Source organism: Archocentrus centrarchus, chromosome 24 (genome assembly GCF_007364275.1).
Source record: "Archocentrus centrarchus isolate MPI-CPG fArcCen1 chromosome 24, fArcCen1, whole genome shotgun sequence".
NCBI lineage: Eukaryota > Metazoa > Chordata > Actinopteri > Cichliformes > Cichlidae > Archocentrus > Archocentrus centrarchus.
In genome coordinates this window covers 3,790,212-3,808,361 of record NC_044369.1, presented here as the reverse complement: position 1 = coordinate 3,808,361, position 18,150 = coordinate 3,790,212, and the positions used below count along the sequence as shown (strand labels likewise).

The following is an 18,150-nucleotide window of genomic DNA, read 5'->3' as shown; positions in this document are numbered from 1 at the left end:
ATCCACAGTATTAATGTATCCACACACATCCAAGTGTTATGTCACGTTGTTGCTCTACAAGATGCTCTTTTACTCAGGAAAAGATGACTTCACATCTCCTTAACCTGAGAAAAAGCCAAAGAAGGGAGCAGAAAACTGCAGCCACAATGTTTTAAATGTTTTCATTTCTCCAGGATGGTGGAAGTGGATCGTTGTGGCAGTGGGTGTAGCAGCACTCTTACTATGTGTGGTTGGTGTTATATCCATCCAGTGTAAGAGATGTAAAGGTGAGCGCTTCCACAAGATCAAACTTTTATAAATAGAAAGACTTAAATATATTTTTACTCTAAAGATTGTAACTAGTTTTCTCTTCTTCAGGAAACAGACTGCAAATGAGGAGAAACGCTGTAAGTTCTTAAACTGCTATGAGCTCATTGTGTTTAATTATTTTAAACCGTAACACAAGAATACCCCAAATATGTGATACACAAAGTAAATCTTAACTTACCTTTATCTTTTATCTTGAGACAGTGTTCTATTGAATTAAATTAAGTTCCACAAACACAAACATTTGTTTGGTAAACATTATTTTACTTTTTATTTTTTTAGGGGACTAGATTTGAGTCCTGCTGACTCGGCCTGCTCTCACAGCCTTTAGTTATTTACTGCTTTCTCTCTGAAATGGAATCAATATTTTATGAGTTACTTTGCAGTCATTATGTTGTTTTTTCTGTATAGGCTGATCCTGAAAATGCTGTTCACTATGCCTCCATCAGCTTCACCAAGAATACCAGTAAAGATCGGGTAAGCTTATTGTAATCCAGGCAATTTCATCTTACATACACCTGGTACAACTTGCTAGTACTGAGTTAAACCCCTTTTGCCTTCTGAAGTGCGTCGATACTTTGTGGCATAGATTTTGGTCCATATTGACATGACAGCATCATGCAGTTGCTGCAGATTTGTCACCTGCACATCCATGATGTGAATCTCTTATTCCACTGAATCCCAAAGATCCTCTTTAGGATTGAGATCTGTGACTGTGAATTTGAATGGAGAGAATTCATTCAGGTTTGAGAAACCACTGTGAGATGATTTGAGCTGTGAAACATGGTGCGTTATCCTGCTGGAAGCAGCTTTCATTAGATGTGTGCACTGTGGTCATAAAGGGATAAATGTGGACAGCAAAAATACTTAAGTAAGCTTTGGCATTAAAAGAAGGGGCCCAAAATGTGCCAAGAAAACATCTCCCACACCATTATACCACCAGCAGCCTGAACCAGGGTGGATCCATGTTTACATGTAGTTTACATCAAATGCTAACCCTGTCATCCAAAATGTGGCAGCAGAAATCGAGACGTGTCAGATCAGACAACATTTTTCCGATCTTCTACTCTCTGTTTTGGTAAAAACATGCAAACTGTGGCCTCAATTTCATGTTCTTAGCTGACAAGAGCACCCAGTGTGGTCTTCTACTGCTGTATCCCATCTGCTTCAAAGTGATTTGTGTGCAGACATGCTCTTATGTATACTTTGGTTTTAATGAGAGGTTATTTGAGTTACTGTTGCCTTCCTATCAGCTTGAAGCAGTCTGGCCGTTCCCATCTGACGTCTGGTATGAACAAGGGACTTTTGCCCAGAGAACCACCACTCACTAGACTTTTGTCTTTTATGGGATTGTTGTCTATAATCCTTTGAGATGGTTATGTGGGAAAATCCCAGCAGATCAACAGTTTCTGAAATACTCAGACCAGCCTGTCTGACACCAACACCCACACTGCATTCAAACTCACTTCAATCTCCTTTCTTCTCTACTCTGATGCTTGTTTTGAACTTCAGCAGGTCGTCTTGTCATGCTTGTCTGAATAGATATTTACTGAGGCGTTGAACAGGTGTACCTACAAAAGTGGCCGTGAGTATATCTGGTATATAACTAATAATAATGTTGTTTCATTTCTAGGTCCTGGCTAAAAATGGCAGTGGAGAAGATGAAGCAGTCACCTACAGCATGCTGAAAGCGCCCTCCTCTTCTTATCCCAGCAGCCTCTATGCTACTATCAACAACCCAAGAAATAAATGATATGAGTGACATTACAGATACAGCCATGCTGTCATTGGGTTTTTTGCTTGCATATTAATACTATTTTACTTATGCTTTTATATATATATATATATATATATATATATATATATATATATATATATATATATATATATATATATATATATATATATATATATAATTTTTTTTTTTGCATGTAACAAAATCTGCATTTTACAAAGCTGGGAAAGTGACACACATGGGACTTTTACAAGGACTGCAACATTTCATTCTTTTCAATTTTAAGGAATTCTTCACCCAGTATCAACCAATTTTTTTATAATTTATCATGCTTGAATAATAATCTATCACAGTGTAGCAAAACCTGCACTGGACTGCGTTGTAAACTGTTACTCTTGACAATAAAATGAAAAAAAAATAAAATTAAAAATTACAGGGCAAGGATTTTTCACTGTATTTTTTTTTTTTTCTGAGCCACTCGGCACCCGTACCGCAATGTCGGCAGTAGAGGAGCAACAAAATTCAAAGTGCGGCTGGCCGGAACTTCACAGATGAGGGTTTTATTTGGCAGCCGTCTTTTCACGGGCATTTTATGATTGCTCAACAAAGATCTGTAAAACGTAATAATTTCTATAAGTGCACTTCAAAGCTGCTGTATCAACACTCGTGTTACACCACATTAACATCATTTTTGAAGCGCTCATTAACGGGTTTTATGGCATCACTAAATAAAATCTGTCCATTTAAATCGTCTTAATTTTAAACACAGTGATATCTGTGACGGATTCTCTGTGTGAAAAAATTATAACGAACCTTCTGACCAACTAATTACGTAGAAGGCCCTGATGTGGCCCAGATACATCAGTAGGGGTGATTCCCGATTATAACGCACACTCAGTGATAATATTTGAAGCATGAAGTCTGTCCTTTGCCTTTGACTTCCTCCATTGCCACATCGGGATTTGGCAGCAGCTGTTATCTAACTTTTGTTTGCTTAATTGGTACGGAGGGAGGGGATTGCGGTCAGAATATATTCCACATATTTCGGTGAAACGAAACTATTCACCATCAAGACCATCAAAGTGACCACATCTGACAGATCAACTGGAAAACAGACAAAAAAAAGACGACCATGTACAGCCAGCCTGCATTAAATCGTGAGTTAAGAGCTAATAGGCTTTTTAAAGTAATTTTTAAATCATTATTATTATTTATTTATTTATTTTTAAAAAAAGAGCTTATAGGTTTTGCTGTAGTAAATATGTTGTAATAGATTAAACTTAGCCCAGGGCCGTCTCAACCCCTCCCAGTTTTCTTTATTGTGTAAAATAATAAATACTCAAAAATATTATTTAATAGTAAACAGCTATAAAAATTTCATTAAATAGTAGTAATGGTGTGTGTGTGTGTGTGTGTGTGTGTGTGTGTGTGTGTGTGTGTGTGTGTGTGTGTGTGTGTGTGTGTGTGTGTGTGTGTGTGTTTCTTTTGTCTTTTGTCCATCATGTTTTTTTGTTTTGTTTAAACTGTAGAATGAAATCATCCAGAGGTTAAAATGAAATCATACCAGGCAGTGAAGTCGTTAAGCCTTCAGCCCTGCCCGTTACCTTTCACTAACTTCATTACTGTCAGTTCAACAAAATGTCTGCAGGTTTGCTGTTGTTTCGAAACTCAGACCATAGTGTAGCTTTGGCAGGCTGCCTATCACTCCTCTGCAGTTCTGGATGTAATCTGGCTAACATTTTGAGCAGAGAAAAAAATGAATAAATAAATTAAAAAGTGGATGAATATGCATGCACCCGTTCTTGCTCTCTGGCTAGAATCTGTGGGTTTTGTCATCATTTGTGAGAGTTTTTTTTTTTTTTTTATTGTTAGTGAGAGTTTTCAGTTCAGATACTTTTGTTGTTTTAGTTCTTGGGTAGTTTAGTTTTAGTTTATACACTTTGTTACTGAGATGGGGTGTTTGAGTTAATTTGTTCCAGTTACACAGTAACCTCAGTGCAGGGGTGTTGCTAGGATCTTGTAGAATTATTATTAGTCCAGCCCAGAAATCTTTTGGATTTTCACTCAGTTATAACATATCTGACAGTTATTTGCTACACTTTATAGTAAAGTTAATATAAAATATCAGACACTATGTCTGGCTGCCTTCCACAGATAAAATAAGAAAACAGAGCAATTTGAGTTCTTCAGCTTTGTTACTATTTATTTTATTTTATTTTATTTTAAGCAGCAGTTGTAAAAATTAAAGAAATAAAATAAAACATGATGTTGAAGTAGTCATATGCTCGATTGCATGTTGCCAGAATTTAGTTCCATTTTAACCTTTAGCAGAATCTCTGGTTCAGTGCATCAGAGATGGCAGCATTAACCTGTAAACATAAGCATGTCAGAAGCAACTCCTCAGAGGGAACTCTTCCTTCGCCTCCTCCAACTTCATCTATGCCTCACCTGCAACTCATGCGTTCCTCATTTTTCCTTCTTACAAAAGATTTTTATGCCCAGTATTTAAGCACTCCGGCTAGTTAGCCCCCACCAGATCAACCCCCATGCCCCCAAACCAGTTGCGGTAAATGAACCCCCCCTCCCTGAGCCTGGTTCTGCTGGAGATTTCTTCCTGTTAAAAGGGAGTTTTTCCTTCCCACTGTCACCAAGTGCTGCTCATAAGGGGTTATTTTATTGTTGGGGATTTCTGTGTATTATTGTAGGATCTTTACCTTATACTGTAATATAAAGTGCCTTGAATGCAGGATGAAATGTAGGAACAGATTCTGAATTTAGAAGAGAAAGAGCTCCACTGAGCAGCCACAGAGTACTTTAAAGGTACAGTACAGTTTATAAAATATCACTGCTAGATGTCAGTAGATTGCAGATTAGAGTCAAATGAAGTCTGTTTTCTCACCCATCCCAATCCAAGTGCATAATACTGGATACTGTGACAGCTGTAGGAAAATTTCAGACTTGTTTGATTCTCAAGGTACTCCTGGCCTTTCAGCTTCACTTATTAATGCTTTGTAAGGCATACTGTAGATAGTCCTCATTTTAAATGAGATCACACAAAATACTTAACAACTAGAAACTCCCTGAAGTAACAATGACTTGCTATAAATAGCAATTATTTAAAAAAAAAACCTCTATTAACACACAATTAATTCTACCTTGCTCATTATGCAGACAAGACAGAATTATTGGCACTATTACAAAGTGCAAATCCAGACTATAAACCAGTTTTTAAAATTGTGCTGAAAGGCAAAGTATACCCAGATTTATGATAAACAATTTACACCATGATTTTTCCTGAATATTGTTGTCATGTTTGGTGCAGGAAGAAAAGCTAAAAACTTGATACTCGCTACCAGAAAGTGCTGGCAAGCGAAAAAACGAAAAACATCCACACAACAAGCATGATATCCCGTTTCCTATTGGTGGAAGATGCACCACATCAACCAATCAAAAATTTATATGGCAATGCTTTGCATCTGGTTTTAGGTTGTGCGATGACCCAGACCCACTTTTGCCATTGACTGCTGGAGGTTTTCTTTGAAAATCTTCACACATCCTTCTTTCTTCATGATTCCTTCCACCTCGACAAAATTCCCAATTTCACATGGACTGAAGCATCCCCACCATCGTGTCTCACTGTGGGGGCGGTGTTCTTTGTACACCTCTCCCTTCTTTCCACAAACATAAGCAGTGTCTCTATGGCCAAAGAGCTCTAGTTTCATTTCATCTGACCAAATTATGCACTTCCAGTGAGCATAAACTTTCTCCACGTTGGCCAAAGAATACTTCAATCTAGCTTGAAGGTGTCTTTTCTGAAGAAGTGGAGTTTTTCTTGGATGAACAGTTCCCAATGGTGTCTCCACCACTCCTCCCTGACAGACAAACATAAGTAATATTAAACCTATTTAGATTCAGAGTCACTGACATGAGAAATACTGTGGCTTTAATACTGTTAAAGCAGCGGTGCTTCCTGCTGGTGATATGTGGTTATATCACTTGCCCTTATCACCTGATATTTAACTGTCACAATCAGCCCTTCTCAGTTGGAACAAAACATCCAACAGGAATTATAAATAATTTGTGACACACAAATCCTACTTGGACCAAAACAAATACCCAAGAACAGGGAAATAAAGGCCAGGGATGTTATGGATACTATCAGTGGTAAAAGTGACAGAATTAATTTCAGTGTGATGTCACTGCATGAAAAATTATTTACTGCTGCAATCTGTGATCTGTCAGATCGCTGTTGGCTGGTTTGGGCTGTAAAGAGCCAAAGTTTTCTTTGGTTTCTATTCAGATCATTATGTGCAAACATTTTGCATGCAGAGTGGTACTGATGGACGTAAAAGGTAACATCAATGTGTTTGTGATATTCTTCAACAGATGTGAGGGAAGCAGACCTCAGGATTGTACTTGTTGGGAAAACTGGAATTGGGAAGAGTGCAGCAGGAAACACCATCTTAGGAAAAGATGCTTTTAAATCTGAGCTGTCTTCTTCCTCAGTGACAGAAGTTTGTGAGAAAAAGAAAGGAGAGTTTGGTGGTCTTACACTGGATGTAATTGATACTCCAGGATTGGGCGACACAAAAAAATCTGAAGAGGAGGTGAGGAAAGCGATCGCTCGATGCATGTCCTTTGCTGCTCCTGGACCTCATGTTTTTCTGGTTGTGCTTCAGCCAACAAGATTCACAAGTGAAGAACAAAAATCAGTGAAAATCATTCAGGCAATGTTTGGAAAAGAGGCAGCACGTTACACCATGGCCTTGTTTACTCATGGAGATGAACTGAAGAAAAGAAGTGCCTCCATAGAAAAATTAATTAATGGTAATCCAGATCTGCGTCGTTTTATCAGTCAGTGTCACAGAAAATATCATGTTTTTGACAACGATGACAAGGATCCCTCTCAGGTCAGAGAGCTGCTGCAGAAGATCAACACAATGGTTCAAAGAAATGGAGGAGGCTACTACACCAACGAAATGTTCCAAGAGGCTGAGAGAGCCATAAAAAAAAAGCTTGAAGAACTTCTGAGAAAAGATCCAAACATGGACCCTAAAGAAGCAAGAAAACAGGCAGAGGAAGACAACTCCTTTGTTCAGGCTGTTTTAAAGGGTGCTGCTATTGGAACTGCTGTTGGAGGTGTGTGTTTAGCCGCTGCTGGAGCTGCTGCTGCTGGAGCTGCTGCTGCTGGAGCTGCTGTTGGAGCAGCTGTTGGAGCTGCTGCTGGAGCTGGTGTTGGAGCAGCTGTTGGAGCTGCTGCTGGAGCTGGTGTTGGAGCTGGTGTTGGAGCTGCATATGCCGGGGTTCCAACACAAGATATATATTTCAGAGTGAAAGATGCAGCAGGATGCATCATACAGTGATACACAAGTGTTCAGTTAGCTGCAGCCCATTCCAGTCATATGGAAATTTTAGAATAACACAGTGTTGTATATTTTGATGACATCTTGTTTAGCTTTTCTGGTCTGTCGACTGTATCATCTTTAAAATCAGGTTGATTTCTAATAGTTTTACAGATTATCATCTTATTTCATTAATTATAAATGAGATTGAAGGGATACTTTTGATTTAATTTTTTTAAATCTACAACCATTAAAATATACTTTTGTTGTATGTCAGCAGAAGACAGTGGGGACACTGCATTTATCTGAATTATGTACCAGTATTCAAAAGCAAGAAATCATTGATAACAATTATTTTTTTTAGGTTTTCCTCTTCTTGTTGCCAAATGACAATCTGTATCAGGACCTTTGTTACACAACATTATTAAAAGCATCAACATGCAGGCTGTGTTCTGTATCACTTTGTGTTTTTTCTCTTTCCTTTTTCTGTCACTTCACTACACAGGGTAATGGGTGAGACGACGTTATTTGTTGTTTCTAATATCATTCAGACCCTCACATACATGCCTTGTTTGTTCCACTGATGGGCTCAAAGCAAACAGGATGCTGCAGACCAATGTTTTGTCCAAATGTGTCACTTTGTCTTATTGATGGTAGAAAATGTTAAAGTGATCCTTTTAAAATAAATCTACATCAAGAGAAAATCCACAAAATGAGGGTTTTCCTTTTTCAAGTGGTGAGCACTGATACGCTGGTGTAACAGCCCCTGATGACCTGTGTTGTTTCAGGCTCACACCTGAGGGTGGTGCTGGTGGGGCAGGAGAGAGTGGGGAAGAGTTCAGCAGGAAACACCATCCTGGGAAAGAAGGAGTTTGACTGTGAGATCAGCTCCAGCCCTCTGACTCTGAAGACTGAGAAGCGAGAAGCTGATGTTCAGGGCCGCAGAGTCTCTGTGGTCGACACCCCCGGACTCGTCAGCACTCGGCTGTCTGCAGAGACGGTGAAAACAGAGATGATAAAAGCGCTCGAGCTGAGCTTTCCGGGTCCTCACGTTTTCCTCCTCGTCCTCCAGCTCGGAAGATTTACTGAACAAGAGCAGGAAGGGTTGAAAATTCTGCAGAAGATGCTGAGTGACGACGTCTCCAAACACACCATGGTGCTGTTCACCTATGGAGACCGACTGAAAAACACCAACATCGACCAGTTCATCAGCAAGGACAAAAACCTGCAGGAGCTGCTGAAGAACTGCAGTGGTCAGTACCACGTGTTCAACAATGAAGAGATGGGAGACAAGAAGCAGGCCCAAGAGCTGCTGAACAAAATAGACTCCATCTCAGAGGGAGGACACGTGTACTATGAGAGAAGCTTTGAGTCAGAGAGGTCTGTCTGGAGTTTCAGACCTTTGAGCGTGAGCTCCAGGTATTGCAGGGGTTTAACACTCTGGGTTCTCACGCAAAGTTACATGTGGATTTTTAACACCATCCATTTCATCCTCGCATGGTTGGAGACACATATGGAGTGAGATAAAGGTGCAGAATAAGGCAGAGGAGATGAAGAACATGGATGAGAAACAAAGGAGGGGAAGAAAAGGAAGAGAAAAGAGGAGAATAAGAGGAGGAATATTGTTAGAGTCCTTTATACCCAGAGTTCAAGCATCTCATATTTTGTAAACCATGTATCCAGCTTAGGGGTCGTGGGTAGGTGGAGTCTGTTGCAGCTGACATGTATTATGAAAACCTGAAATAAATTTTGGTGCACACAACCAGGTTGTTGATGAGTTCTGTTTACCTTTGCAAAGGAGTCAAACAACAGCACAGAGAGCATCACAGCAGTCTGCAGGTTTTCTGAAACTGTAAGCCTAGAATATTTATAGAGACAATTCATCTATCTGCCACAGTCACAGAATGCTGTTAGAACACTGTGTAATGATAGATAACTCATACATAAATTCAATAAGGTCAGTTTGACACAGAAGTAGCAGAATCTAAAATTTTCAGTTACACTCTTTTCTTTTGATCATTCAGTATTTACAATTCTGACACACATCAGATCCAGAAGCCCAGACAGGTTCAATCTAGGATATCACTGTGTGTGTTACAGAGAGCATGTTGTCGTTGTTATTAGGTGGCACGGGCACCTTTGGTCTGGGGCAACAGTTATGAAACAAAACACAAGCACAACATTATTAAACATTTAAGAACAACTGAGTATTTTGTGCTTGAAGATAAGGAAAAAGGCTGTTTGCTGCTAATAAATTCCATTAATGAAGACATCACAGTGTGCCTGTCATGGTCCTGGGCCACTGGCCCAGTGTTTTGAGTTCCTCTTTGTTTAGTTCTGTTTTGTTATAATTTTGGGTTGTGTTTTATAGTTTAGTCTTCTCAGTTTGTTGTGTCTTTGTGTAATGTCTTCTCCCCTTGTCACGTCTTCTGTGTTAGGTCTGCGTGTCACTTCCTGTTTTATTTTGGTAGTCTCGTGCTCCTTGTGTGTTGTGTTCAATTTACTTCCCCTGTGTCATTAGGTTCATTTGTTGCACCTGTTCCCTGTTGTTTCCACTCTCCCTGAATTCCTTGTGTGTATTTAAGCCCTTAGTTTTCCTCTGTTCATTATTCGGGTCCTCGTCTTGTCTACGTCTCTGTGATGACGGTTGTGTGTTTTGTTTCAAGTTTTCAAGTTTTGTGTTTCTTTGTGTTGCTGACTCCCCATCAGCCTGTTTTATGTTTAAGTGTTTTTCAAATAAATCTACACACCAGATCAGCTCTCACACTACGTCCTGCTTTGAGGTCCTTCCTGCCTCGGCTGCACCAGCCGTGACAGAGCCTGCTCAGTGAATCTGAAATTTAGTATTTCTCATAACCTTTATACATCATATTATGATTTTTGAAGTTATATAAGTTATATATAAAATAAAGGTCCAATTTCAATATAAAGCCCCTCTATCAGAAACTGCCTGCACAAGACAAACAAACATATATAATATGTACATGAGGGAAAAAATCTCATTTCTGTTTGTAAAGTGTACGGCAAACATGAGGCATTAACCAATCCCAGAATAATTACTATCACTAATAAAGATCATTAAATTGCCTTCCACCAAAAAAATAAATATATTAAAGTGAAAGAAATTATCGACATCTTTGTCTTTGTCTGTCACTTGTTTGGCCTCTTTAACATTTATTTGTTCTAATATTGTTGATTAAAACATGAATCTTATAAAAGGTTGTGCGAAGGTTCAGAAAAGACCCCCCCCCCCCTTTCTGTTTTTCATAAAAATTACACATGAAACATAAATGTTATTATGAGGAAGTGACTCACAGTATTCACAGGAGTTTAACTCTGTATTTCTCTATATAGCAGCACTATTTTAGACACTGTGACAGCTGTTAGTGTGAAAAACAAGAACAAAAGACTGAAAATCATTAGCTGAATTTAGCTGGATTGAAATGTTTGTATCAGTGTTTGTATTCATGTTTCACTGAAATGCATATATGTTTCATAGATTTGAAACAATAACTGCCATGTTAACCATTGCAACCATGTTCTAATGTCTGATAACTGTTTCATTTCTCCTCAGCAGCAGGGACTGAATACTCTGACATGTTAATCAGAGATGGAGATGAAGTCATTTTGTCTTGTGGAATTGTGAAAGATGATCTGGATAAATGTGACAGGACTACATGGATCTTTTCTAGTGTTAGTTACACATCAGCAGTAACACTGTTTGAAGGTGGGAAGATTCACAAACACAGCAAAAACAAATCAGACAGACTGAGTGTTACAGGAAACGGTTCTCTGGTTATGAAGAACGTCACAGCTGAGGATGTCGGTCGATACACCTGCAGAAAATTCAGCAAATCGGGAAAATTCAAAGGTTCTGAATTTGTAGCTGAAGTCTGTCTGGTTAAAAGTGAGTATTTCCATAATAATGTTTTCAGCACAAACTGATTCTGAAACTTTACCCTAATTTGAGTCACAATAAATATTAATCTTGTTTTTCTTTGTCACCAGTAACAGAACATAAGGATGGCAACAACGTGACATTAAAGTGCTCTGATACTCAGTGAAGTGGCTCTGTGAGGATCAACGAGGCCTGAGGATGTCACAGTCTGCCTGCTTGGCCACTGTGACTTTGGCAACATCTGATTATATTTATTCATCCAAGAATTATGAGCTACTCAAGTGCCAGGTGATAAGTGGAGACATCATGCAGGAGTTCCCATTCTGGATTCAAACACTTGGTGAAAAAAGTGGTGAGAATGAAAAATGACTTCACCTGTTTATGAAAAGTAAACAGCTTTGTGTGATAGTAGGTTCAAGAATAGACCTTCAGCTTTCATTTATCCTGTTTATAGTGTATCCAAGTATGACAGCAATCACTCCAATAACTGTACCTGTGGCCAGATCAATCTTTTGCTCCTGTTTAGAGGACATGCAGTAGTTACTAAATGACAAACACAAGGTTTTGATTCATCATTTATGATCCGATGGGTAACACCTGGTCCAGAACAATCACTGTCATAATTAAAAACATTAAACATATCTTCCAAACTTTTATAATCTATAATTCTGATTTCTTTAAGTATAAGTGATAAATGTATTCATCTGTTGTTCAGGGATATTTTTACACCTCATAAAACAAATGAGAAAAGGGATCTCTTCTGGTGACCTATTTTAGAGAGAACATGAAACAGTAGCATAAATATCTGAATGGTTTAATTGTCTTTCCAGGCCTCTGGAGCTTCATCAGTGTCCCTGTTTGGTCAGCAGCACTCGTAACAGTCGTTGTGGTCATCAGCATTTGAACGAGAGCTCAGGGTGAGAATATTCACGTATGAATAAGGTCTCATAAACCTGGATTTTCTCTGTGGATACTAATATTTACTTTTTCTCTTGTCTTTTCAGGGAAAAACACACGGATGGATGAAAACACTGAGTGTGTAAAACACATTTAATTTACTCCATCACACTGTTTTTGACTTTATGTAAGATTATAGATGTTTAAGATTTAATTATGGTTTTATTAGTGTGTTATCACCTGGAATTATAAACTGTTCTTTTAGCATCAAATGAACCCTTCATTGCAGGGAGGCTGTGGCTCAGGAGGCAGAGCAGGTCACCTACTAATCGGAAGGATAGCCTTAGGTTCGATTCCTTGCTGCATGCCAAAGTATCCTTGAGCAAGATACTGAACCCCAAGCTGTCATGGCTTGTGTGTGGCAGGCAGGATTGGACCCCAGGATGCAGACTAACAAGAAATAGAACTTAAAGGTGGATTTATTGAGAAAATACAAGAAACCAAAACTCAGCTAGACTGGAGCTGGACGGGTGCCAGAACTAAATAATAATAATAAAAAAAAACCCTACGGCGAAGGGACACACACAGCGAGGGAACACTGAAGACAACGCAACAAAGAACTGATGAAAACTGAGGGCTTAAATACACAATAGGTAATTAGGGCAAGAGGAAACAGCAGGACACAGCAAGTGAAACAAATAAATTCCTGTGGATTAGCCAGTTACTCCTGTACAGGAAGTCTGAACCGGCTTGAGAGGATCAGAGTTTCTAATTCCAAGAGAAATTCCCCAGCAGGCAACGCAGAAATTGTTTAATGCGGTGATGGAGACTCACCTATATCTAACTGCCACCCTCTCCTCCTGATGTCTACCCTGCTTCTGCTGATGAAACACTGCCTGATTTCTGATACCGATCTTGAGATGAATGAGAAGAAGGAGTATGCCCTGGCTAGAAACGTAAACCTTTCCAGCCGTCCCGATAAAGTCCAAATGGGGTAGCAGTGAGTCCTCCAGCTCCTTTGAAACTTGAATCCAACACAGCAAAGGTAGAGAGAAAATTTAAAATCCCACTTTGTAAGTCCACAGTGGTCAGATGGTGAGTAATCCTCTGGCACTTCTCACTGAAATTTCCAACTGTGGACTCCAAAATTCCCTCTTGCGCATTGCTCCTTACTCGCTCTGTGGGAAACTAGAGGACACAAACCCCGAACATTCCTAAACACCTTTATTTTACACTCATTGTACTTGTACACCACCCCCCCCACCCCATCTCTGTCTCTCTGAGTCACACATCTTACACACACACACACACACACACACACACACACACACCACCCTATTACATGTACCACATTCAGTAATTTCCCCACATAAACAGGGCATACAGCACTTCCTCTTTTCATCTCAACACACAGATCAGCACAGTTTATCAAACTTTACACTCTTATTCATTATATTAATTAGATTGATACTTGATCAGAATTATACTTCATTAGAATTACGTAGCAGCACGGTGGCGCAGTGGTTAGCACTGCTGCCTCACAGTTAGAATACCATCTGGAAGGCCTGGGTTCAATTCCACCTTGGCCCAGGCCTCTCCCTCTCTCTGTGTGGAGTTTGCATGTTCTCCCCGTGCTTGCGTGGGTTTCCTCCGGGTACTCCGGTTTCCTCCCACATTCCAAAGACATGCACTTACTGGGGTTAGGTTAATTGGCTAATCTAAATTGCCCATAGGTGTGAATGAGAGTATGAATGTGAGTGTGAAAGGTCGTCTCTCCCTCTGTGTTGGCCCTGCAACAGGCTGGCGACCTGTTCAGGGTGTACCCTGCCTCTCGCCCTATGACAGCTGGGATAGGCTCCAGCCCCCCCGCGACCCTTAACAGGATGTGCGGAAGCGAATGGATGGATGGATGGATGGAGAATTATGCACGATTAACTATTAGCGAAATCATGTATAGATATATTCTGTTATAGCACTCTGTTACTCTGACCATAAGAAATAAGAAGGCTTTTTTCCACTCTTGGATAGAGCTAAGCCAGGGGACCTCACACCTTTAGACCGACCCAACAATCAGACGACCCCCTGTGTGCAAGAACTTGGTCACAGTGGGAAGGAAAAATTCCCTTTTAACAGGAAGAAACATCCGGCATAACCAGGCTCAGGGAGGGACAGTCATCTGCCATGCCCGGCTGGGGGTGAGGGGAGGGAGACAGGACAAGTGACACACTATCGGAGAGAACCACAGATCAACTAATGATTAAATGGAAAGGGATGTTCACTGTTTAAGGTTTAGTGGGAGTTTTGAAAAAGTAATTTTGGTCTCAGTGAGCAAGAAAATCGATGAACTAACTTCCATCCAGGAACATGAGCATGCTTTAATGGTTGGGAATGTTGGGAGATCATTATAGGACCAAGTAGTGGGTCTATCACCTTGTGATAAATGTAGGATAGTGATGTGATAAATATCAGAGAGGTGAGACTGGTATTATAAAGTGTTAACCTGCAGACACCTGTTTGGTGTGTGACTGTTGTTTTGCTTTTAACAGGTGTTTAATGAAGACGATATCGTGAACTATGAAAACGTGAGGCCTCCTGATGGAGACTAATTGGCTCCACTGATCAACAACATCTGGCTCACCTTCTATACAGCTGTGGTCAGAAGTTTACATACAATCATCATGGGCAAGAGCTCTTTTTCCCAGGGTGGATGATTGTACAGCATACACCTTTAATTACTTAAAATCCCTAACTAACTAAATGCTTTTAAGGATGAACTACTTAAATTCCTTTTAGCTTTGTTGTCAGGTGTGTTTCTAGAATACAACATGTGCTTTAATAAGCTTTGAATTTCAGCAGACTCTTCTTTATTATCTTTTTAACATGATGTTATCTGAAAATAAAGAGATGCTAAAAATTCATTGTTTTTTTTGTTTTTTTACATTTTTGAATTCAGTCTTCAGTCCAGCCCCTCCCACTTTTTAACTTCTGTCCTCACCTGGATCCACAGCTGTCATTTCTTTCCTCAGTTCATACACAGCTAGTAATGCCGTGTCATTTGTCCCTTTTTCTGGAAGTACCATGATGCCAAGCTGAATATTTTTGATCCCCACTATTTTCAACTGTTGGACACACGTAGTTTTTTTTAGTACTTCAAGCCCTGCAGTCTTCCTTTACAAACATGTGAAAGAATGGGTTCTAAAGAGTGTACCAAAGGCTCTGTAACAGGATGCCATCCATTGCATCTTTGCAACATCTTTGTTCCATCATCAGCTGTCAGTGGTATTACTGCAGAGTGGAAACATTTAGAAACCACAGAAATTTTCAGGGTGGGGTGAAAGTTGCAGCGTGCTGTGTGAGTTAAAAAACTCAGAAATAGAAAAAGGAACCGACAGTCAGGGTAAAAACATTAACTACTCCTCTGTGTGCTTAAGGAGTTGGACTCTCGACCTAAAATGATATATTTACAACATGTTTGTGTTCCATTTAAAGAAGAGCAGCAATATTGAGAACATTTACATAAACTACCAATCTTCAGATATTTGTCTTTTTTTAATATATCAGCGTCAATAACACATTATGACTCAATATATTCTTACTGCTCTTTTTTCTCTGTTTTTAATGCTTAAGTAGTCTCTGGAGCTTGAAAAAGGCGACTGGACTTCTTTTTGTTTCTTGAAGACGTTTCACCTCTCATCCGAAAGGCTTCTTCAGTTCTCAACCAAATGGTGGAGAGACCCAGGTATTTAAACCCCTGTGGGCGTAGTCCCCTGGAGGTGGTTATGACCCTCTATTGATCATGTGCGTGAACACATGTGCCCAGGTGTGAAGGGGGCGTGGGTCATATTTAATCAGTGGTTTCAGTTGAAACCAATTTAGGACTCCGCTCCATTGTTTCCTGTGGCCTATTGAGGTCACTGGAACAAAGGTGTGAATGGGGGTTGAGACGTCTGGGAAGGGAGCTCAGGACAGCACTGTAAGCGGGGGAAAGTTGGTGACGTAATCCACCTCCTCTGTTCAATGATGGTTGTTCACAGTGGACATTTCACAATCACACATTTCCAAACACCTCGCCACCATCTTATCACCGCTTGTTGGCATCACACCCCACCACATTGAAAACTCTACAGATTTTACTAACAAGGTCCAGAATCTTGTACTGGATCCAGATGAAACCATGGTGTCCTTTGATGTGGTTTCACTTTTCACTTGCATACCCACAACTGAGGCAGTGGAGACCGTCAGAAGACGACTACAGGAAGACGATTCCTTACTGAACAGAACCAGCTTCACCCCAGATCAGATTTGTGCACTTTTAGATCTCTGCCTTACCACAACATATTTTAAATACAATGATGGATTCTACAGACAGAAGCATGGATGTGCCATGGGCTCCCCAGTGTCTCCCATTGTAGCCAACCTTTACATGGAGGAAGTGGAAAGTAAAGCTCTTGGTTCGTTCAAAGGGATGGCACCTAGCCACTGGTACAGATATGTAGATGACACCTGGGTCAAAATCAAAACCCAAGAAGTAGAAGCCTTCACTCGTCACATTAACTCAGTGGATAAATACATACGTTTTACCAGGGAGGACATCAGAGATAACAAGTTACCATTCCTGGACTGTGCGGTGCTTATCGAGGAAGATGGAAGCCTCAACATTGAAGTTTACCGGAAGCCCACACACACAGACCAGTATCTCCTCTTTGACTCCCACCACCCTCTGGAACACAAACTTGGGGTGATCAGGACCCTACAACACCGTGCGGAAAGTGTTCCCTCTAAGGCAGAAGGGAAGCATAAGGAACACACACACATTAAGAAAGCCCTCAAAACATGCGGTTACCCCAACTGGGCCTTCATCAAATCAGCTAAGATGCACAGGAATGAAGGCCAAACACAAACTACAGAGAATAGGAAGGACAAGAGGAACAACATTGTCATCCCATATGTGTCAGGCTTGTCAGAGAAACTCAGAAGAATTTTCTCCAAGCATGACATCTCAGTATACTTCAAACCAAGTCACACCCTAAGACAAAAACTGGTTCATCCCAAGGACAAACCCGCCAAACACAAGATCAGCGATGTAGTGTATGCTGTTCAGTGCAGTGAAGAGTGCTCGGACCTCTACATTGGTGAAACCAAACAGCCTCTTCACAAACGAATGGCACAACATAGAAGAGCCACCTCGACAGGACAAGATTCAGCAGTACATCTGCATCTGAAGGAAAAAGGGCACTCTTTTGAGGATGCCAATGTTCACATTTTGGACAGGGAAAACAGATGGTTTGAAAGAGGAGTGAAAGAAGCCATCTATGTCCACTGTGAACAACCATCATTGAACAGAGGAGGTGGATTACGTCACCAACTTTCCCCCGCTTACAGTGCTGTCCTGAGCTCCCTTCCCAGACGTCTCAACCCCCATTCACACCTTTGTTCCAGTGACCTCAATAGGCCACAGGAAACAATGGAGCGGAGTCCTAAATTGGTTTCAACTGAAACCACTGATTAAATATGACCCACGCCCCCTTCACACCTGGGCACATGTGTTCACGCACATGATCAATAGAGGGTCATAACCACCTCCAGGGGACTACGCCCACAGGGGGTTAAATACCTGGGTCTCTCCACCATTTGGTTGAGAACTGAAGAAGCCTTTCGGATGAGAGGTGAAACGTCTTCAAGAAACAAAAAGAAGTCCAGTCGCCTTTTTCAAGCTCCAGAGACAACTATGACCTGGATGACTGAGAATCTACACAGACATAATGCTTAAGTAACTTCCTCTTTGGTTTTACAGTCAGTTATTCGTTGTCCAAAATCATTTCACATTCATGGGACTTTGTCAGCCTCCTGTGACCTTTGACATTTTTAATGTTGGTTGGTTTTAATTATGTTGATCAAAGATTGTTACAAAATGTGTGTTTTCGGAGAGACGACAAAGTCTCTCCTTTTTTTTCTTTAGCCACACTGAGGAA

The 18,150-nt window shown here is 40.3% G+C and overlaps 1 protein-coding gene and 1 long non-coding RNA gene across 3 annotated transcripts; both read left to right on the top strand.

Moving 5' to 3' along the window:
• The first annotated feature begins 3,099 nt into the window (after window positions 1–3,099).
• Window positions 3,100–9,137, top strand: LOC115774505 (GTPase IMAP family member 9-like). Of its 2 annotated transcripts, none has more exons than XM_030721836.1 (2): window positions 3,100–3,198; window positions 8,172–9,137. In XM_030721836.1, the coding sequence occupies exons 1-2, from the start codon at window positions 3,174–3,176 to the stop codon at window positions 8,903–8,905; spliced, it is 759 nt and encodes a 252-aa protein (XP_030577696.1). In that variant the 5' UTR covers window positions 3,100–3,173; the 3' UTR covers window positions 8,906–9,137. The 2 variants fall into 2 exon arrangements, with proteins under 2 accessions (XP_030577696.1, XP_030577695.1); XM_030721835.1 differs by lacking the exon at window positions 8,172–9,137 and adding an exon at window positions 6,428–8,030 and having other exon boundaries at window positions 3,107–3,198.
• Window positions 9,138–10,966: 1,829 nt separating this feature from the next.
• Window positions 10,967–12,194, top strand: LOC115774509 (uncharacterized). Its single transcript, XR_004019197.1, has 3 exons — window positions 10,967–11,290; window positions 11,392–11,633; window positions 12,112–12,194. It is a non-coding gene; the product is annotated as an uncharacterized LOC115774509 (long non-coding RNA).
• The last annotated feature ends 5,956 nt before the right edge of the window (window positions 12,195–18,150 follow it).

Excerpts from the sequence above, each read along its gene's own strand:
- LOC115774505 (XM_030721835.1), top strand. The coding sequence starts at position 3,174 with ATGTACAGCCAGCCTGCATTAAATC. Across the intron at positions 3,199-6,427 it reads CAGCCAGCCTGCATTAAATC|ATGTGAGGGAAGCAGACCTC; the intron begins GTGAGTTAAGAG and ends ATTCTTCAACAG.